The sequence below is a fragment of the Amphiura filiformis genome, chromosome 7 (assembly GCF_039555335.1).
Source record: "Amphiura filiformis chromosome 7, Afil_fr2py, whole genome shotgun sequence".
Lineage (NCBI taxonomy): Eukaryota > Metazoa > Echinodermata > Ophiuroidea > Amphilepidida > Amphiuridae > Amphiura > Amphiura filiformis.
Window position 1 is genome coordinate 8,275,510 of NC_092634.1, and position 23,431 is coordinate 8,298,940.

Genomic DNA, 23,431 nt, shown 5'->3' on the forward strand with positions numbered 1-23,431 from the left:
TAGCCATGTGAATTTGCGTCCAAATTATATATATGGAAATAAATAAAGATTAAAGAATGAAGGTCCCAGTAAATGTGTCATCTGTTAATTCTGTTTGCCACCCATTGTGACTAACTGCCAATTGTATATTGTTATTCTTAAGTGGATTTTCCAAGAAGGTGAGACCTTTCTCTTTTCGAATATAGATAAGAGCGGATAGCCTAACATGGTATCCAGTGTTTGATTTTTGTCTATTTTTTAAAGCATAGAGTAATCTGTGAGAAGACAAGAAAATACAAAAAAAATGATAAAAAATGGTGAAAAAAAAAATGCTACTCAAAATTTTGGAATGCTACTCAAATCTGACTGAGAGTGAGTAGCAATTTTTGCTACACAAAAAAATAGATGAAAATCGAACACTGTTTCTGTTGCTGGGTTCCAATTATTCGAGTGTGAATGTGGTCCCAGAAGCTGTTCCATGTCAGTGCATTTTACTGTTGTGTCAGTTGGACAACTGCTTGGTTACTGACATGTGTTTAGAGTAGAGTATTGAAGTAATCCTGTGTGTAATTTTTGTTCAGGTACAGGCGAATAATTGGAACCTAGCAAAAGAAATCTGTTGGGCTGTGAATGTGGTCCAGGAAGCTGTTCCATGTCAGTGTATTTTGCTGTTGTGTCAAATGAACAACTGTTTAGTTACTGACATGTGTTTAGAGTAGAGTATTGAAGTAATCCTGTGTGCAATTTTAGTTCATTTTTATAGAGAGGATTTTAAGATATGACCTTGTGAAAAATTATAAGTTTCTTTTTGAGGCCAGTTTATAATAGTGTGCGTAATGATATATTAGTGCATTTGATGCATGTGTATAAATATTGTTCTGCACTTTTATGACACATAGGCATTGCTGATTACCAGTATCTTTACAAATCTACATACCTGAGTTCTAGTTTCCTCCATTGTATAATAAGCTTTGACACATTTTCCAGGTGTTCTTGGACAGACACTGCACGACTTGCGTTGGATTCCCATTCCTAGGAAAAGTTACAAAGCTAACATTTAAAATTGAAACTTCACCATAATGTGCATTATTGAATCTGAAGATTCTAGCCTAATATCCTGATATGCATAAAGATGAATTTACACTTGATGGCTTTTGCAGAGAAGCAAATCACACACATGCTCTGTTTTACATACTGAGCCTTGTGCCTTTCTGCAAAAGCTAATTGGGTGAAATATAGTACTCATTGTAAGAGCTACATTTTGTAGAAAATTGCATCTCAACATTTTCGTTTTTGATCGGGCACCTGGAGTTTGTCCACCCTGTCCATTTGCTTATTACGCCCTTGCTTCAAAAACTGCTTGCACACCTGATTGAAGCCCCTCAATTCCTCCCCCAGCATTTACATTGCAACCACTTAGCAGTAGTACTCTGCTAATTTGGTTTAAAACAGCACCTGCAATATTGAAACCATCTGAAATATTTCTTTTTTCAAGCCCTTGCTTTGATTTTGCAAAAATCATTGCCTTAATTGCCAACACATCTTTTCAAACTTGAAACCCAAGACATGACCTATTAGTGTTCTTTACCAATAAGAATCAATAGCGGCACCCTTGTTTTGGTTATACATTGAAATTAATTTTGACACAAAATAATTTTTGTTTGTTTGTTAATTGAAGAGGTTTCAACTTACCTGAGCTTTCTCCAGTAGAAGTTCCAGTCCAGTCACAAACTTCATCAAAGGACTTGTCACAGGGAAGGATAGGATTCTTTCTATCAGCAGCACCAGCTTGAAAAAATACATTCAGATTATATGTTACTAGTTTGTATATTGGTGTAGTCAAAGTGTTAAATTAATTTCTTAAAAAACAGTATCTACCAATTTCAAGTACATGTATCACATTCTGAATATAAAATAGAATAAGTCAACTTGACTATACAACACTTGGGAAGTAGTTTGTGCAGTGAAATTACTTTGAGACAACCTCTCATTGAATTTGTCGAGGTAGGGCAAATTTTGCTCAATAAAATTTAAATGTATACTAATTAGAGGTTAATAACTGAGCAACGGTTATTTGGAGGGCATTGTGAAAAATATAAACATTTTGCATTTGGAACCAAGGAATATTTCAAGGTCCAAAGCAAAATGTTTAGATTTTTCATAATGCCCTGACATATTACCGATGCAGAGTTATTAACCTCATTCATAACCGTCACTTTCATCTTTTCACTCTACAAAATAACACACAATTTTCCTCAAAAATAAACAATTTTTACATTTTGCCTTTCCAAAAATTGATCAGGCTAAAACTGGACGACCAATAACAGAAGTGCGAATCACAATCTGCGCAAATATGGTAGTGTGCAATCCAAATACGGCGGTCAGCGCTTTCGCAATTTGTTCGACGCACAACAAGGTGTGCGCGGAGGTTACCAACATTTGCGGTGCGGAGGTCCACTGTTGAATATTAGTGACCGCGTTCAGTGTTTGCGTTTTGGCAAATAAATAAAAATGATTGGATCGCATGTATCGCGTATTTTAATGAGGTAATGAATAGTAATTTCATACTGATAGTATGAAGGTGAGTGTTACAAGTCTGTCATGAATCTAAAGTAGATACTCTGTATCCATGCCTTCCCCACTTGTCAATGTTGGAGGGTCTCGTGGACCTGTTAACAAAATTGCTTTTGTCCAACATTGAATTGGGTGAGAAGTGGTAGAGACTCACCAAAAGACAGCCAAAGTATGCCAAAAATGTTTTCCATGATTATGTAGCAGCTTTAACAACTTAATAATTATGTAGCAATGTTCTTTTCTTAATTTTGTAGGTTTTAAGCATGCCACACATATTATAGGATTCTGCACACACTTGTTTGTGATTGGGAGTTACATATGATCAGGTGTATTTGTAAGGACTTGACAGCACATTGGTGCACACCACAGAAAGAAAGATAATGAAAAAATATTCTAGAAATTAATATAAAGATTAATATAGAGATTAAGTACAACTTTAATTACCTGTTTGAGGGTAGGATGTTCAGGCCACTGAGCCAACAATTCCTCTAATCTTGCTCTGAATCTCTCCAATAGAGGGCGACATTGCACTGCCTCAGATACATTAGCATCATGGTAGATATCAAAGGGTTTGGTATCCAATAGCGACGGTGGGGTGTGGTCATCATCCTGTTTTAGTGTGAGGGTTCTTGTGACTGATTGCGTCATCAGTAAGTGAGCTGGGTTCATCTTGTTGAATATGCTAGGATCTATAATTTATAATAAAATGACTTGAAATGTTTCGTATGACTATTTAAAACTGATCAATCCATAAGACACTCACAGGGGATACATTTGTTTAGATCGGATTCTTTGACAGAAAGAAATCCACAGACAATTATCATTTATGGTATAACACTGACAATAATACAAATCAAGCATCCTGCATTTTGGCATGCCAATCATTTGGTACCCTGTCTCATCATATAATTGGTATAGGGTTCTTACACTTTCTGAGCAAAAAAATTGCATAACTTTTCCATGACTTTCCATGACAGTAATTGAAGAATTCCATGCCTCAACTTCAGTCTCATCCTCCTGGACATTGAGAGTTTCATTTGCAGTGATCTGAATGTCCTCCAGTGATTTCTCATAAAATTCATGTATCTGTCCCTTTTCAGCAAGTGTTAGCAAGAAGTATGGTTTCCTGGGGAAGTCTGTATTTGAAATACTCTCTGTGCACATCTATATATGCTGTGCCCCACGTGTGTGGCAAGCTGCTCAAGCTCATTTTCTTTCAGGTCAAGCAGCTGGGATAGAGAGGCAAATATGTGTACATCCATATCAAAACAATGCACTTGTCGGCTGCTACATGTGTCTCATTTCACATAATAGCAAAGAATAAATACCAGACTCATCTCCTAAGTGGAGGTCACTTCAAATCATCCCCAGGCCACATGGTTAAGAAATGTATTTGTATTCCTAAACCATGTGACTTGGGATGATCGGAAGTGACCTCCACTTCAGAGATGAGTCTGGTATCTATTCTTTGCTATAATGTGGAATGAGACACATGTAACCGACAAGTCTTCGCTTTTGATATGGATGTACACATATGTGCTTTCTTAATTGTGTACATTGGACGCTTTCAGGGTTTTGTCAGCAGCAGCTGTATTTCCTTATAACATCTGTTGTTCTGTACGGAGTGGCAGCCATTTCAGAAGGTCTTGAGAATACAAAGGTATGATCCATATTGTGTTTTGCTAGTACATCCACTCACTCTGTCAGCTCTGGACTTAAAGAGCAGAGGGACACCTTTCCCACCTACACCTCTTACCATTATCAGAGTAAGCCGATTGATAGATACCTTCTCTGGAGTGGTAGGGTGACCTCAAAATTTCATCTTGAATGGGTTTTGCGTTGGCTCTTTGCTCCATGTAATTAACCACTTCTAGTTCATCAGGCTCATGTGGGCGCCTCCTGTTGAATACCACCACCTTTGCCAAAGTAGCATAAGCTTGTTGCTTAAAAAGACCAGCATTCATGCCCTCCTTAACAACTGATGCCATTGTGGTATTCACTGCATTATCCAGGAATTTGTTGAAATCGAAAACATCCTGTGTCAGAGGCAGAGTGACTGGTTTCTTCCAACTTCTCTCCTGTCGTTGCCGGAGTGCTGCCGACGACACCTTGATGTGCTGAGGTAGTCCGCCAGAGAGGAATTGCAGCTTTTCTTCCACGGCTGATTTGAGTCTGTCATGTGACAGTTACTGCCCCTCCCCATAGCACCCTCATCGCAACCAATGGTCCATTAATTGTGGTAATATAGCAGTTACTCTACTAATTGTGCATGGTACATGATTGCTAAAACAGTACCTGCAATATTGAAACCCATCAGAAATATTTTTTTCAAGCCCTTGCAGAATTTACTGCTTTGCCATACATATTTCGCTAAGCAACTTTGTATTGCAATCTGTACAAATTGGTATCTTATAATTACAATTATACCAATTGTCATTTCAACCCACCTAAATAAGGAAGCACTCCGCCAAAGAGTTTGACCAATATCTGGTATAGTCTCTTTAACACATCTTGGTAATTCACACTGTTCATCTCAAGGCCTTGTCCTTTTAACCAAAGCGTATCCACCAGCTTGGTGTAGAGTTGGTAATGTATTGCACAAATCTCTGTCATCTCTTGTTGTGACAGATGAGTGGTAGAGAGGTCAGAGGTTAAGTCATCAGAAGCTGCTGGGTCAGAGGTTACTTTTGGTGTACCTTCTAGGGTAGGTTCTGCTGTTATGTCATCAAAATCCTGTAATGCAAGAATACAATATTGGAATAAATGTTTCATTTACAAAGAGAGAGTACAAAATCAAAATATACATAACTATAGTTTGTTTGGCTTGTAATTAGCAAAAAAATGAGACTTCTAACATTGTGTAATGATATAGATAGAATGGCGTGCACGTAGTTGGGCGCAACACTTCTGCTAATTGTGTGTTGCATAATGTGTGACTGGCGCATGCTTATGTGAATTTAAGTGAGCTTTAGTTGGGACTTCATTGATGCATGCAGTAACAAAAAACTAAAATTATTTTTGCCAATTATAACCAAACAAACTATTAAGGGCTCATATTGAAATACCCTACCACGTTTTCACACAGACAAAAGGCAGGATTCCCCTAGATAAGCGCGCGCCTCAGGAAAGCTCGGTCATAAAAGCGGATGGATTATATGCATCAGTGATACACCCTGCCCAGGATTTTAACAAAAGAAGGCTAGCACAGGAAAGCTGCAGGATGGCGCACACCTTCCTGTGTATGGGAATTTCAATATGAGCCCTAAAAATCTTTTGGAAACATCACTTGTCTTTCTTGGTTTCCAAACTGTGGAATGCACTGGCCATCATCCCAAAATTATTATGCCCCACCTTTGATTCTAAGTCAAAGGTCATGCATGGGTAATTATTTTCATTGTCTACACCAACCTGTTGATAGGATGGAAAACTGCTGAGAAACTCTCTTTCCTCCCTCTCATCATCAGTCAACCCATCCCCATACGTCTTGCTCTGAAATTTGTACAAAGACGCTGCCTCTTCCTCATCCTGCTTAGCCTTCTCCTTAGCCTTATGCCAAGCAGACACAAAGCTGGTTAGGGTTTGATGTATCCATGAGACTGTGCTGTAGTCTAATGATCCACTGATGATGGAGTGGTTGAGGATTTGGAGTAAGGCTATATGTTGCAATCTGGTCATAGGAAAGGAAAGGAAAATCAAATAACCATTAACATTATGGTAGATTCATAAAATTATGTCTCTGTAGCAAAAATGGTTACAATAATATGGAACCACACAAAATGTTGCCGATTTTTGTATATTTCTCTCTATTGCAACAGCTACAGATACATGAATTATGTAAAGATCAAAATACAGGATTTAATCCTGACAAAAAATTAGCATATTTGCAAAATGAACTCAAGTAACTCCTAGATGACCTTTGACCTCACACCTGTTGACATTGTTAGTGTACCCAATGGTCCAAGTCCCATAGAAATACATCAAAGCATGTGGGAGAAATCAACAAAAGAAGCCAAGGGTTCACATTTTTTGGCCAAAGATTAACATTTTCTGCACAGACATCACACATACATATATTGTAGCTCATTTTATAGTCCTCTTTCGAAACTTTAGCGGGCGGGAACAACTTGGTGGGCGGGGTCAATAAATAATTCAAATTATTCACTTACTTCATAGTAAACATCTGTACATCACCAGTATTCTGGGTTTCACTGTAACAGGTGATATTACTCAGTAACTGCTTGCTCAAATTCTCAGCACCATATAGAGTAGCAAACGTCTTGGATGTGGTAGGGAATTGTACAATACTAGTCAACATGTCTTCAAGGCTCTTCAGCTGTGTAAAGACAAACAGAGAGCATAATGGTTGGTGTGTTTTGTTTTAAGAATATACAAGGAATGGAAAGGAATATAGTGGTTGTTTTGATTTTTCTTCTGTATTGCATAACAATCCTTTTTTTAAATTTCCAGATCTCCTATTGGTCCATGTAATCTCAAACAAATTTGAGATTATTTTCAGATATAATCTGATCTACTGCACTTACTTTTTATGAAAAAGTAAGTCCATCAGATCATATTAAAATTTCAAATTTATAGTTCTTATGTATTACTTCGTCAGGTCCTTCAATAGTCTGTCAATTTGGCGCTGTTTGTGGTTCTAATTGGCTAATTGAGTCATCATCACATCGACACCTCATTTGCCAAACAAGCTGCTTAGCATCGTGTTACCCAAGGCAGTGCTGAAGGACCTTGCTCAATACTATAGTCAAATTTACAACCATTATACCACCTACCTGTCCTTGCTTTCTTGACATTTTATCTCCATCAATTTTCCTCCTCTCTTGGGCACACTGCACTGCATGTGCAACCAGTCTCAAGCCATAGCACACATGCATGACCCCTGACACAAACGGAAGCCAAATGTCGCGGTACAACATGAATTCCTCCTGAATCCTTGACAGGAATTTAGCACTTGTGTTTTGCCATGCCTTTTCTTCATTCAAGGCAGCACCCACTTGTGCATGGATATGGGTACCCCCTGATTGCAAGATTTCTAGGAATGCAGATGTCAACTTATGAAGGAGGCCCTCTATGGATGACCTTGATCCAATACTGGTCAGGAAGTAGGTGATGTCCTTTAGTAAAGGCTGGAACTGAATGATATAAAATTGTAAAAAAATACAAAATATTACGAAACATTTTCCAGAAAAAGTGTCAATTCTTTCCATAATATTTGACAAATTATAAACTTGTCATTTCTGTTGTGAAATATCAAGTTGAAATCATTTTTCAGTAATTTTAATCACACCGCTGAGATTGCACTCTCCGTCAATCAGTTACTAAAGGAGGAAGGAAAATGTTCCCGCCATGGAATTGAACCCATGATACCCATGATACATCATGTTTAAATAATAAATGGCAAATAATTCTCAACAATTACGAAAATCATCTTTAACAGGTATTTACCTGAAAAGAAAAACCCAAATTTGAACAGTGAAAAGGAACTTCCTAAAGTAGTGAAGACCTTTACAAACAAAATAAGTTGAACAAATCTCTACATAGCCTAATCAGCAACATGTAAATTTAAAAGTGCACCAGATGAAGAGTGCACATACATTGGGTTATTCCAGTTGAAATCCATGCACTCCCTATGGAAGACATTACCTTAGTCTTCCACACAGGGGGTGTTGATTTTAAATAGAGTCACCCATTCACATAGCCCTGTTTGAAATTCATTCTCCCTGTGTGGGTGATAAAGGTCATGTCTTCAATGGAGGGTGTATGGATTTCAACTGGAACAGCCTATATTTTTTTGTCTCACAGTCAAAAGTGCATTTTAAGACCACATGATCTTATTAATATTGAGGGCAAAATGGCAGTTAAATTGTTGTCCGATATCACCCTACCCTCAATCTGAGAGGGCAATGTTGTAGAGTGTGGAATCATGTAACAACACTTTCCAATACAGAAACATGACATTGATGTACTATCATTCAAGCAGCACAACTCATGCCCATTGAAAAGTGTTATCATACAAGTTGGCAGTCCTTATAGAATGTCTTGTCCCAAGTTGAGAGTAACACCATGTTGGATTTTGCAGAATCAAATAAGTGCGTTAATACCGTAATATCACCAGCATACCGACAAATCGCCCTTTTAGGTGCATGTATACACTACACAGGATTAGGTTAGCATGTGATTTGAGTCTGCCACTGCAAAATCCAACTTGAAACAAGACAGGCTATAGTGAACTTACCTGTGGTGGATCTGGTCTATATGCTGTTTGTTTACTCAGCTCATCCTTTGTTTCCTCCAGTGTGGACAGTCTCTGCATCAGGGCTTTGATCCTATCATGTAACTGGTGATCTGGTATATCAGCTATCCCTTGGCCAGTCAGAAACTCACTGGACATGTTCCTCACATGCAGTTCACTCTGCCTTTCGGAGTGCTATGAGAATATTAAAAGATAGCAGAATTATTATAGGCATGTCTCATATGCAGCAATTCATTCCTAATTATACTAAACAACATGTTGATATGGAATACTCTAACAGCCAGTCACTTACCATAATATCATTTGTTTCAATTTGTATATTTTGATTACACCAACTCAAAATCACCCTTTTCATCAAACTGTAGCTGACAAAACTGCACAGATCCATTTCATTTCTTTACTTATGTCATTATGTGTTCAAAACTATGACAAGTAAAACAAGTGTAGATTTTTATTCAAGCTTGATGTGTTTACAGATCTATTATCCTTAATTGGTTACTTATACAATACTTAAAACACAGAAGAAACTTTGTGCAATTTCATTGATTCCTGGCAATGATGTATGAACCAATATACCATGAATGCAATGTGCACATCAATTCCTCCTGCGATGCTCGATCCAATTGCTTTCATATGGTGACAACAGGACCGATCAACTTCAAGGAATTCCATGGGTAAAATCTAGTGTTTTATTTATATTCAAGCTTTAAGGGGGTACTACACCCCTGCCCAATTTTGTGCCTATTTTTGCATTTTTCTCCAAAATTATAAAGCATTGGTGACAAGTAAGATATTTATATTATAGAGGCAAGGACTACAACTACTGCACTGGAAATTTTATTTCAGCACAGATAACAGTTGTGGAGTTACAGTCAAAAATGAGGGAAACCAATATTTGATCAATAAATCAATAACTACTTGCCTTGAGTTGCTGAATTTTCAGTGCAGTAGTTATAGTCCTTGCCCCTATAATAATCATATCTTACTTGTCACCAATGCGCTATAATATTTGAGAAAAATGCAAAAATAGGCACAAAATTGGCCAGGGGTGTAGTACTCCCTTAAAGAATGATAATGAAAGTATTGTTGTTTGCCTTTGCCCTGCACCATATAACAACACAGATTTTACCATGGCTTTTGGCACAGAACAACTCCGCCTCCGGCCATATTATTCCACTTAAAATCTGTGTCGATAGATGTATGAGAGTGGCTAAAAACAATCCCATTATTTTCAAAAGTACATACCTCTTCCTGTGTGTATTTGAGTAGTATGCTGTACTCTTCAGCAGGATCTACTGGTCCTTGTGGGGCTAATAGAATACTCTCTAGCATACCTAGGTAGACCCATGAGTAGCCTTGATTTAGAATATGGAAGAAAGACTTGTATGCCTTACTGCAGCCCATGGTACCTAACAGATTGATAAAAACAAACACAAAACAGGAGTTGGTTGGTGAAATTAAAATGCACATAGAATTCAATTATTTGACAAATAATATAAACGCTGTTTCATGCATATATATAACTTTTGTGCAAATGAACTCTCACTCTGATTAGAGATACCAAACCACATTAAAAAAAGAACATCTTTTCTGTTCAAGAGTCTATAATGCTGCCTCTCATTGCAACTTTCACTTTCAATTACTGAATTACAAAGCTCATGTGGCTGAGCTGATAATAAAGATTCATTTAAGGCCAGAGTAATGGAAGACACATTCGTCCACGACCGAATTTGAGATTTTTTGATATTTATCAACACTGAGATGTATTCTTTCACTTGAAACTGATAAAATACAACTTGCTAATATTTATTCGTATTTTTGCTTGATTTATTTCACTTTTTTCAACTCTAAAAAGTCACATGCCTCAAGACAGCTTAGTACATTGGCGGGAAATAATGAGTCAGAAATGCGCGAATGCGAAATATTGTGATTACGCAAGCGATTTGCGTCGCATGACATGGCGCAACTCTGCGCGTTTGTCCAATGCAGTCAAGGCGCATTCGGTATGTTGTTAACGCCAGCAAATGTGGTGTAAACAAAACAAAAATTTGCAGTCAAAATGCCACTTAGATTTTTTAATTATTTTGAATTTTGGCGCACTGAAAGCAGAGATTATAGATTGATTGGTGCAAAAAGATGCATATTTAGACCATGCACCAGATACAGCTTTTACAAGTGTGAAAGTCTTACCGTTTTAAAATTTAAGGACGTTTTATGCATAATTTTGACATTTTATTCCTAAAACGTCGATTTCTAAGAGTTCACTTTTGACAATATTGCACGATTTTTGTGACAAGATAACTCGAAAAATATGCAAGCAAAGGGTAAACTTTTTGCACTATCCTTTAGAGTACATCAAAGTCTAGGGAAGGTTTTTTCATTTTTTCAAAATATTTTGTTTTAAACAAAAATATACACCATTATGTGCAATTTTTAGCTGTGTTTTTTCAATATATAGAAAAAAAGAGACGAATTTCAAAAAAATAAAAAAACCTTCCCTAAGTTCATGTCTCTTCTTCGTGAAAAGCTAACTGAATTTTTTTAAACTCCGAACAGATTTTTTTCTAAGTTGTCACAAAAAAATTGGGGTAAAAAAGTGAATTTTTGTGATTTTTTCAAAAACTTAGATTTTTGAACAAATCTGACGTCACCATGGGATTCCTTGACTCATTTCCTTTTCGAAAAATATATAGTTTTTTATACTTTGAACATACAATTCAGAAATAATGAAGCTCGAAAAGGTCCATGTTCTCTCCCATTACTCTGCCCTTAATGTACTTCCTAACATGGCAAACTTATCCATAATGATAATGATTTGATATGATTAGAAATGTTATCAATTGCTAATAAGCTCTCCTGATTCTTACATTGACTGCTGTTTATCACTGATGGAACAAATTATGTATTTGATGACTTCATACTTTTTCATAACACACATTTTACACTCACCCTTTTCCTTGTCAAACCTGGAGACAACTTTGTAAATCTTATCTACATCTGACTCATCTCCTAGTCTCTCCATTTCTTTATCATCAACTACATCTGTATCCATAACCACCTCATTCTTGGATACCAACACCGTGGTATATTGCTTAGCAACACATTCCACACATTGCATTGCCAGATTAATGACCTCAACAGGCAAGCAACCCTTCTCATCACTAGTCCTTGACAGTGCCTTACGATGCATCTCCTCCAGTATTTTCTTCAAGATGATTTTCGAAGTCTTTCCATGTTCTTCATCAGATTCTTGATTGGTTTCCAAGGTGATCATCTTGCAAATGGCATCCTTCCAGGACTGATGGTGTTCTTCTGGTATCATGGTGGTCATTGATGTGAGAAGTCGTCCAAGAGAGAGATGAAGCATTTGTGTACCTTCAGAGCTGCAAAACAAATCACAATATGATGTCAGAGTAGAATGGTACAGAGTTTGACACTCAGTACAGAGTTCGACACTCGGTACAGAGTTCGATACTCGGTACAGAGTTCGACACACTCGGTACAGAGTTTGACACTCAGTACAGAATTCAATACTCAGGACAGAGTTTGACACTCAGTACAGAGTTTGACACTCAGTACAGAATTTGACACTCAGTACAGAGTTTGATACTCAGTACAGAATTTGACACTCAGTACAGAGTTTGACACTCAGTACAGAGTTTGACACTCAGTACAGAATTCGACAATCGGTACAGAGTTTGACACTCAGTACAGAATTCAATACTCAGTACAGAGTTTGACACTCAGTACAGAGTTTGACACTCAGTACAGAGTTCGACACTCGGTACAGAGTTTGACACTCAGTACAGAATTCAATACTCAGTACAGAATTTGACACTCAGTACAGAGTTCGACACTCAGTACAGAGTTTGATACTCAGTACAGAATTCAACACTCAGTACAGAATTCAACACTCAGTACAGAATTTGACACTCAGTACAGAGTTCGACACTCAGTACAGAGTTTGATACTCAGTACAGAATTTGACACTCAGTACAGAGTTTGACACTCAGTACAGAGTTTGATACTCAGTACAGAATTCAATACTCAGGACAGAGTTTGACACTCAGTACAGAGTTTGACACTCAGTACAGAATTCAATACTCAGTACAGAATTCAATACTCAGTACAGAATTTGACACTCAGTACAGAGTTCGACACTCAGTACAGAGTTTGATACTCAGTACAGAGTTTGATACTCAGTACAGAATTTGACACTCAGTACAGAGTTTGACACTCAGTACAGAGTTTGATACTCAGTACAGAATTTGACACTCAGTACAGAGTTTGACACTCAGTACAGAGTTTGATACTCAGTACAGAATTTGACACTCAGTACAGAGTTTGACACTCAGTACAGAGTTTGATACTCAGTACAGACACTCAGTACAGAGTTTGACACTCAGTACAGAGTTTGACACTCAGTACAGAGTTCGACACTCAGTACAGAGTTTGATACTCAGTACAGAATTTGACACTCAGTACAGAGTTTGATACTCAGTACAGAATTTGACACTCAGGACAGAGTTTGACACTCAGGACAGAGTTTGACACTCAGGACAGAGTTTGACACTCAGGACAGAGTTCGACTCCTCGCATATGGTGAAACCGTGCAAATGGGCGAATTGAAGGATTATACAGCTTTATTCCGTAAGCTACTTAATTTCTGAATGGAGTCTTTACACTAGTCTAGCTCATAAATATCTTACACCAAGGATACATTACATTTTGATGCCAGTGTTACATGCACACATGAATTATGAATTGCTCTAAACAAACTTACCAGAATTCAGCAAAGTCACCAAGTCCTCCATTATCCCACAGAAGCCAGTTGAGTTCTGCCAACTGGTCCAGTTTCTCTTCATAGTGACCGAGTGGTACCTCTGACACAGCATCAAACTCAACAGATATCTTGCTCATCTTAGTACCATCTTGGTTGCTAGGGAGTGGCTTGGTTGGTAGGAGTAGGTGGAACACACACTGAGCTTGGATAGGTGTGAACATTGCAGCAGGACCCTGAGAGGGGAAAGCAAATCTTAGTATGAATTTATAGTAATGAAACTTAATGCAACATGGTCATTAAGAAAAATAAGAATTGCGAGTCAGAGCCTTCATGCCATATTTTTCCAGTTTTGCTAATTTTGCTTGAATAATACAGTTTATTTGTGCAGGGTAATACATTGATCTTATAGGAAATGAGTCAATGAAAAATCAACTTGATCAGGATTTGAACCTGGAACCTCTGGGACTTTGGACCTGATGCCCCTGGCGTGTATATCTCATGACTTTGTGATGTTTTTAGTTTTTATACCATGGCTAATGTATAACCTGCAGTCCTCAGCTGGGTATAAGTTGTTGACTTTGAAATACCTTCCTATGATAGTTGTAAGTCATGGGTAGCATAAAAATTGCTCTGATTACAAGATACAGTGGAAATCCTGGATACTGTGATGCGATCAAGCTAACCCCATCATAATTAGACTTACCATTACAGAGATAGGGCCATTTTAGTACTGATTAGAACAAATAAAATACAAAGGAAGTTGAATATTATTATTGGCTGTATCTCAAAATCAATATTCCTGACATCTGACTCATTTTGCTTCATCACATCACAATTATTTTATCAGACTGTTACTTAATGGGTGTACCAACTTAAAATACCAAAAGAAAAGTATACCTGAGCTGCCCTTAGTTTAGATGACTGCAAATCCACAAGACTTTTCTCATTGGAATCCAAGAACGGTTGCCATGTCAACCACCTGTCAACATGACATGAAGCAGTGCTATGCCATGTGTAGGTATGATAGGCTGTGATGACCTTTGACATCTCATGATATAGCTTGGAAACATTGCTGCCATCTTGGAGAGGGTACAACTGATGAAAGGTTGCTAGGTGGAGAGGATTGGCAGGAGTGTGTTGTGTTGCAAAGGGGAGGAATGCCTGCAGGAATTTGTTGGCTGTAGGAATGATAGATGTTTCTCCAGGTCTGCAAGAAAACAGAAAAGTATGAATCTATCAAAATTATCATACAGGAAACAGAGAATCATTGATGTTTGTTTCGTTAAACATGCCGTACAAAGGCTTTAAGGTTTGTACGATGGGTTGCAAATTACGTAAATACAAATCATCTGTGATCAAACAATACATCCCCTGCTTGATAGGTTAAATGTCACAAAAAAATGTGTATAATTTGTGTAACATCCTTGATTAACTATTTGGGGGCGGTTTTGTGTAGGGTGTCCTAAAACAATGTCCTTTTGACGGAGTTTAAAAACTCCTTGAAGCATGTTTTATTTACATTAACCATTGTCCAAATATCACATGAATATAGTGAATCAAACTTCTTCACTACCATTGGGCTATTCCAGTTGAAATCCATACAACCTCTATGGAAGACATGACCTTAAACTTCTACACAGGAAGTATGAAAGGATACCTGAATGGGTGACTCCATTTGAAATCTACACCCACTGTATGGGATATTAAGGACATACATTGCATAGGGGGTGTATGTATTTCAACTGAAATAATCCATTGATATACTGTCCTCTATCATTACATAACATTCTCTCTCCTTACCTTAGGGCAGTCAGCAGTAGACATTCCAACAAGTTTCTCACAACATTTTGTTGAGCACGAAGTGCCAGATGATCCATTAAAGGCCACATGGCAACAGTCATGGCAACCCTGGCTGATGTATCAGGTGTTGCCAGTTTGTTTGCATCCGTTTCCATGGATGTTGTAGGATCTGATCTGAATAAGCCATGATGACAAAGTAGTATGGCAAGGGCATCAATGCTTTCCATCATGTCATCATCTGGGAATACAGAAAATAAACCACAATCAAGCATTATCAACTTGACCTTTCCATCATTTATAATTCACAATGCAACCTTTCCTTGTCATTGTTTTGTAAATGTTACTTTTCTTTATATCCACTGTATTAGTGAGAAAAGGTTTTTGGACAATCCAGCACTTTTTTAAAATAATTTTTTAAGGAACTACACGATTAGACTAATGAATGTTATAGTTGTCAACCTCTTTTGTGTGAATGAAACCCCATTTCCTGAAATCAGACGATGTGCAACCCCATGTCAAAATTGTGTTACCTTTGTCCTTAAGTTCATGGGATGTCATGCAACTCCCCATGTTTTGAGCTTGCACTCCCCCCTTGCAGGTTCAAAACCCCTAGTATTTCTTCTAAAAAGAAGAATATGAACTAATTCCCTCCACCCCAAGAAAAAAAAAATTGTCATATCCGAAGGATAAACATTGTGAGATTATGATAAAACTGCTTGTACTATACAAATTCCAAAACATATAATAGGATAATTTTTCGCAGACTCATAAAAATTTCAACACACTTTTTTCTTGTGCCCAAAATTCTTTGTGTGTGTATAGTTACATGTACTAGCTGTTTTGTCATAATCCCATAATGTTCATCTTTCAGGTGTGATATCAATAACATTACAAACTTAAAAGTACAAAAAACTTGTAAATTGTTATTCTAAGAGTCACAGCTTACCAGCAGTCTCTACAGCATCCATATTCATTTGTTCTGTTACCCTCACAAGCTCCATCAACCTCTTACATGTTTCACCTCTATCCGCTACGACAAATTCAACTCCCTTTTGCAGTTTATCCCACGTGGCCATGCCAGGTGCTGTAGAAGAGTTTGATGCTATAGCTAAACTACTGCTGAGTGTGTATACATGGAGAGCCACCTCTGCAGCGAGCTTGGTTTTGAAAGGCAGTGGTGCACCCATCTGATGTAGCAGTATTCTATGTTGAGGGATCTTGGCAATGCTACTACAGAGATGCTGCTGCATCTGGTCTACAATGACTTGAAGATTTGGTGGTATACTATTACGAAAAACAACATAAAACAATGGACTTGTATGATTTGTTGATATTACACTATTTCATTCATAATTTTCACTATAAAGCTCAGTAGCCAATGAAGATATAAAGCTAAATTTACTAAGAAAATAGAAACACTCAGAGGAGGGAAAAGAAGGAAACAAGATAAGAGACAAAAACAAAAGTTAAATACAACTTGAGAAAAAAGGAACCAAACCATTATGACAATGAAAGAGGAATGCGAGCTTTATGCTGGGTTTGAGAAATGTTTATGTTGGGAACATTGCCCTAGTATGATGAAGGTACGCATAAAGATGTCAAACCCTTGTTACTTCCAAAGTTTTGACTTCTGTGTCCTGCCTATCAATGACGATCACTATTGAGTTCATTCCCATCGATAAAACCCAAGTTTTTTCCACAATTCTGAACTTGATACTTCTCTGTCACAATGGTTCACTTTTATGTGACACATTTGCAGAAATGTAGACATTTGCAAAAAAGTACCCAGCGCCTAGTAATAAGCCAGGAATTGTATGGTATATTACAGCAACCAGGTTCCGGTCGATCCTTCATGTAATTATTTCGTGTAAGCTAATCTTAACTCTAACCCTAATCCTAACCCTAATCCTAATCATAACCCTAATCCTAACCCTAACCCTAACCCTAAACTAACCCTAACCTTAACCCTAATTTCATGTAAAATTACATGAAGGAATAACCCAGGTTCCTTAATATTCAATTAGCCATGTCCAAATACAGTGCCATGACTTAAGTACAACAGCAGTCTTGATTGAATGCAAAAGCATGCATGGGTTGGCAACAGGGAAACTTACCAAGCATTTGGCCCTAACAGTAACCCAGGAATTGTATTGATGGTATATTCAACTAGCCATGTCCAATGCAGTGCCATACGGCTCCAGTATAACACTATAGCAGTCTTGCCAGTGTGCAGTAGTATGGGTTGAAGACAGAGATGATAGAATCTATCACGCCACTCCAGAGCTAACAGAACCTGAAAACACAATTTTTTAGTCAAAAATCAATTATACTAAATTGATAACATGAAATGACATCACTGGTGGACTGGTCCAAATCAAATTTCAATGTGGACAACAATTTTTAATCCTTCCTAAATCAAGTTTGATTCTATGGTTCTAAAATAACATACAAGACATATTGAATAAAATATAAAAATATGTTTGATAATAACATACAAGACATGTTGAATAAAATATAAAAATATGTTTGATAATGATAATGCTATATCAAATTTCTTCAAACATATAATCTGTAATTTTGAGTAGGGGTAAAACTACAAAATAAGTTATAACATAAGCTTCAACTCTACTAGTTGAAAATACTCAACTAGCTATGCTATTTCTTTAGAGCTCCTCATAAACATAATCCTGTGACATATTGGAGCAGCCATGGGTAACACTCATATCGAAAGTGACTGTGATTACATGTGTAGGTCTTTAGGCTCCCTGTACGTACCTGGCCTGAAGGCTGAACATCCTCTCCAAATGACAGAGTGCATCCATGATACATTTACCAAATTAGGCCTGTGACCTGATCAACAGCCTCATCAACCGCTTTTTACAATGATACAGGACCACAATGCAATTTGTGCATTCCAATGCATTGGCTTGCTAATTGTGCTAATTATTTACATTTACTCTGAAAATGTTCTTTTTTTTTTTGCATGGACACATAAAGAGGACAATATTTGCCATTGTACGTAAGTTTGAAAACAATCCATATCCTAAAGCAATACGGTTACCCCCCCTTTAATTACAGATGTAAGCTTTTAAATTCAGATACTGAGAATAGAACCCAGGTACTCACATACCAACGGTGAGTTACCATACCTACTGCACCCTCAAAATGCTCAGAAAATTAATGATTTTTAAATCATTCCTACCTCTTGCAGCTTGTCTTCTGTAAGCAGATGTTCATCATGTCCAATGCTCGTCCACACAAAATCATCCCAGGCCTGCAAGAATGGCTTCAAGTGAGCTACTACAGGATGGGGGAGGCTCTCTAGAGTACAATGACCTGAGAAATAGAAGAGTGTGATTAGTTTAACACATAAGGTAGGTAGGTTTATATATCCCTAAATTAGAAATTCAAACATATCTCATTTTACAAAGTACAAATGGACTAAAAAGCATGAAGAGTTAAAGTGTGAGTTTGTGAGTGAATGAGCATGTGAGTAGGGCTGTGTTTGCCTTGCATTACTTTCAAAGACTCCAACATAACACACCGAGGACCTTGTGCATAACAAGGACCTAAATATGCATCCTCGCTATGGAAACCTAATTAAAAGGCAAAAAATGAGGTCTTATACCCTACTACCCCCTCTATAGCCTACGTCCTCGCAGCGTTAACCAGTTTGACATGCGTTCGGTTTTACCGACTTTATGAGGGCTTGACATGACAAGTCACCGACACACCAAAGACATTTGGACTTGTAATAATTTCATAATTTTTCAGGTCCTAGGTAATATTCGTAAGACAAGTAGGGGTGTAGGGGTGTGGGGGTGTGTGTGTGGATGGGGGTGCGTATTAGTATAAACCCTCAAACGAGGATGTAACACTGAAAATAGCTTGATAACTGAGGACAACCAACAATTGAGGACATCAAACTGATGTGGAAAATATGTCTTTGAGACAATTCAAAACAAATGTTCTCATTTCATGTTTAAATGTATAGTTTATCAATTCCTTATTGTCATTGCATTCTTTTAAATCTTATATTGTACCACTTTTGTGTACTTTTATGCTGTATTATACTATGAATATTATGTTTTGTATTGACTGAGGGCCTGCTTAGAAAGCAGTGCTGTTCACTGAAGTTGTTACCCTCAATAATGAAGAATAAACTAAACTAATCCAAGATTCCCTCTACCTAGCGGTGTTACAATACATATAAGACCACATGTAGTTTGGCAGTGTGAAGCCTAGCAACGAGTCAAGTAGGTCCACGGTTTGGAGCTAAGCTTCATGTGTGGAAAGTCCTCGTTGATACGCAAAAGTTGAAGGTCCTCGTTTGAATGCCTTTAAAAGTAGATGTGCATGTGTGCATGCAAGAGAATAAGTCTTGTATTAACTGTAGCAGAACTGAGTTTACAGAGGGAGTGAGAAAAGCAATATGAATGTATGTCCATTTTGCAGATTTGAAGCCGATCCATTGATGTCGTGGTGAATGATGGAATATCGGCAGTTAAGCTTGGGCTTTTTCGTCGCTACTTGTTTGCTACTTGGACTCTATTCTTATACCAACAATCTTTCCCTGCGAGAACTTGCATTACCTAGACTTATAAAATCCAAGGAGGAAGGTGCAGATGATCTCACAATAGAGGTTTCACTATCAACAGAGAAGCCCATGCATGCTTCTGACAGCCAAATATGGAACAAGATATTGGAGGTTTCACTATCGGCAAAGAAGCCCATGCATGCTTCTGACAGCCAAATATGGAATCGGATATTGGAGGTTTCACTATCAACAAAGAAGCCCATGCATGCTTCTGACAGCCAAGTATGGAATCAGATATTGGAGGTTTCACTATCAACAAAGGAGCCCATGCATGCTGCGGACAGCCAAATATGGAATCGGATATTGGGGGTTTCACTATCAACAAAGAAGCCCATGCATGCTTCAGACAGCCAAGTATGGAATCAGATATTGGAGGTTTCACTATCAACAAAGGAGCCCATGCATGCTGCGGACAGCCAAATATGGAATCGGATATTGGAGGTTTCATATCAACAAAGGAATCGGATATTGGGAATAGGATATTGGAATATTGGAGGTTTCACTATCAACAAAGGAGCCCATGCATGCTGCTGACCGGGGCTGCTGACAACCAAATATGGAATCGGATGCTGCAACATTTTCGCAAAGTTATTCTTAAATTGAAGCATGATTTGAAAAAATATATATATATATATATAAATACAAGTAAAATTCTTGATAAAGTGATCGAGCAAACGCGTCATGACATCGAGCACCATCTATCCCCAAAACCAAGAAAATCTAACAACCTCACTCCAAAAGAGCATGCCACCTTAAAGTCTCTCAAACGTAACTCGGACATTATCATTAAAAAAGCAGACAAGGGTGGGGCGGTAGTTGTGTGGTGTCATGACTTGTATGTTGCCGAGGCAGATAGCTTTCTGACAAGACCTTTTACAAAGAACTCAAGCAGGATCCCATCCAGTCTGATCAGGCTTTTGTATCTGCCACTGTCAAGAACCTCATCAAATCCAAGGATCTTCCCAAAACTGCAACCAGCCTTATACATAGTACACGCTTGCCATCAAACATCTAACTTCTATATGTTACCTAAAATCCATAAAGCCAACAAACCCAGTCGCCCAATTGTGTCAGCTCACAGCTGCCCAACCATCATGATCTCTGAATTTATGGACTCTGTTCTCACTCCTATTATCCAAAGCCTACCCTCATTTGTGCAGGATTCACCACATTTTCTTCGCATAATCAAGGACTTCAGATTTCCCAGCAACGATTGTGAACATTTTCTATTCACTATGGACTGTCACTAGCTTGTATACTTCTATTCCTCATGAAGATGTCCTTAGAGCGCTCAAGTATTATCTGGACAGGCATGAAGATCTTTCCATATCCACCACTACCCGTATATGCCTCACCGAATTTGTCCTCAACAATAACACTTTTCAATTCAACAATCGTTTGTTTCAGCAAGTCAAAGGTGTTGTTGTCATGGGTGCTAAAATGGGTGGCTCAGTAGCGTGTCTCACTTTAGTACCTATAGAGTACCTGCCTCTGAAGCAAGGAGCACTATCATGATTTAGTTACCAATTTGTAAGTGCACCATGAGGAGAGCGGACATCTGAATAGTGTTGCCGATCAAATTATTATCATTTCTATGCCAATACCCCAGCAAGTCCCCACTGCAGCACCAATGATTGCCCCAGTCACCTATGTCACCAGATGCATGTACCTTAACCACTGTCCATGATGGCTCTCTATACATGGGATGATAGATTAATGTCCCTCCAAAAAAAACACTCTCATGGAGCATTTACCCAATTTTTAATCACCATGGAGAGAGCAGAAGTCAGAATAGTGTTGCTGATCAAATTATTATCTTTTCCATCAAGTCCCCACTGCAGCAAGAAAGATTGAACCAGTGACCTCTTGCACCAGAGGTGAATACCTTGACCACTATCCAAGATCCCCCCCTACATACATGCACAATTACATACCAGCATGGAATGCTTCAGACAGATCCAGAACAGATGCTACAGCCTTTGGTTTGCCTTGCTTCCTCCTCCCATTTTCCTCAGTGTAGACCTGTAATGCTCTTCTTAGAAGTAGGCACAATCTGTCAAATGGAAAAGTAGGTTACTCTGGTAGATTAAAAAAAACAAATAGTATATCACAGCATTTAATGAGCGCTATATCAAAATATTACCACAAACTTGGGAGTCGATGCTTCATAAAACAATTGCAACCCACTCTGAAGAATGTACAATCTTGTAAAAAAAAATTGTTAGTATACAATACATATGTTAACACTTCAAGCATAAAACAAAGAATCAATGCAACATTACGTAAGGATTTAACAGTCTCCATATTTCCAAAGTGGAATATATCTCATTAATTAAGTCAATACCACCTACCTTGATGACATTCCAAGCACAGCTGACACTACATCAGTTGACATAACATCATCATCGTCTACTTCCATGCCTTCATCACTATGTAGCGCCCTCATCTGTATGTGTGTCTCCAGGTGCTTCATTACCTGTGTATTCCAATGAATGTCTACTGGATAATGCTGAAGGTACGCCCATGCTATAAATAAATGAAATTCAAATAAGTTATTCAAACACTTAATTAAGTTTGCTGATAGGTACACATGGACTATATCGTTGAGTCTCACAAAAATCCCAAGAAATTGGCCTCATCCATAAATACCTCACACAAGATGCTACAGAACAGCTTACTAATGCTTTTGTCATCTCATTATTAGATATGGGAAATTCACTTTCATATGTGACCCGCTCTGACAAAACCCGCCATAAGTCGCAAGTCAAAGTTGGGAAAGGGGTGAAAAACCTTGCAGAATTTGTTTTCAGTTTTTATTATTTTTTGATTCCTAAATATGTTTACTTTAACCTACCATTAAAAACAAAATATTCTTTTAGGTCTAAAGCATCCAAATCTTGCATTTTACAACTTTAAAGTCATTTTTCTTGCATTTGCCTTTTCTTTATGTGTTGCTTCCCCCCTTCCTGTTGAAAGACCGTAGAATGAGGACCACATGTCCCAGAAACATAATTTTGGTATCAAATGAAAGCTGAAGACCTATACTAAATAATGACATCAAAAACTCAATTTTCAAAATTAGTGACTTATGTCTGGTTTTGTGGGAGCGGATCACATATGGACTAATAGATTCACAGATTATACATTTTTCTCACTTCCAAAACATACCTGCAAGGATAATAACTCAGACTCATCCAAGGGAACATATAACAACAGTTTTAATAGACATTCATTGCCTTATAGAATTGTTTTCAAAATACTTATTTATGTTTATCGTTATTTTGCTGGAATTTCACCTTATTATATCATTGAACTACTTGAACCATACCATTGTAATTGTAAACATATGATGTCAAATAAATAATTCTTCATGAGAAATGGATTCTAAGATCATGGGGAGGGAGGGAGATCCTTCTCATTAGCAGCA

General features: G+C 37.7%; 1 protein-coding gene across 1 annotated transcript in view; it reads right to left on the bottom strand.

The window, feature by feature from the left end:
- The window catches only part of LOC140157609 (midasin-like), a 153,986-nt gene that overhangs the window by 46,880 nt on the left and 83,675 nt on the right, over positions 1-23,431 (bottom strand). The window contains exons 50-67 of the mRNA XM_072180849.1: positions 22,356-22,530; positions 21,939-22,057; positions 18,610-18,743; positions 17,522-17,700; positions 16,354-16,691; positions 15,408-15,645; positions 14,505-14,814; positions 13,608-13,840; positions 11,774-12,207; positions 10,070-10,233; positions 8,807-8,998; positions 7,344-7,703; positions 6,720-6,886; positions 5,962-6,220; positions 5,001-5,286; positions 2,998-3,242; positions 1,672-1,767; positions 917-1,011 (exon numbers count right to left, since the gene is read on the bottom strand). Coding sequence (XP_072036950.1) covers positions 917-1,011; positions 1,672-1,767; positions 2,998-3,242; positions 5,001-5,286; positions 5,962-6,220; positions 6,720-6,886; positions 7,344-7,703; positions 8,807-8,998; positions 10,070-10,233; positions 11,774-12,207; positions 13,608-13,840; positions 14,505-14,814; positions 15,408-15,645; positions 16,354-16,691; positions 17,522-17,700; positions 18,610-18,743; positions 21,939-22,057; positions 22,356-22,530 — 4,024 coding nt within the window. The remainder of the gene's footprint in view (positions 1-916; positions 1,012-1,671; positions 1,768-2,997; positions 3,243-5,000; positions 5,287-5,961; positions 6,221-6,719; positions 6,887-7,343; positions 7,704-8,806; positions 8,999-10,069; positions 10,234-11,773; positions 12,208-13,607; positions 13,841-14,504; positions 14,815-15,407; positions 15,646-16,353; positions 16,692-17,521; positions 17,701-18,609; positions 18,744-21,938; positions 22,058-22,355; positions 22,531-23,431) is intronic.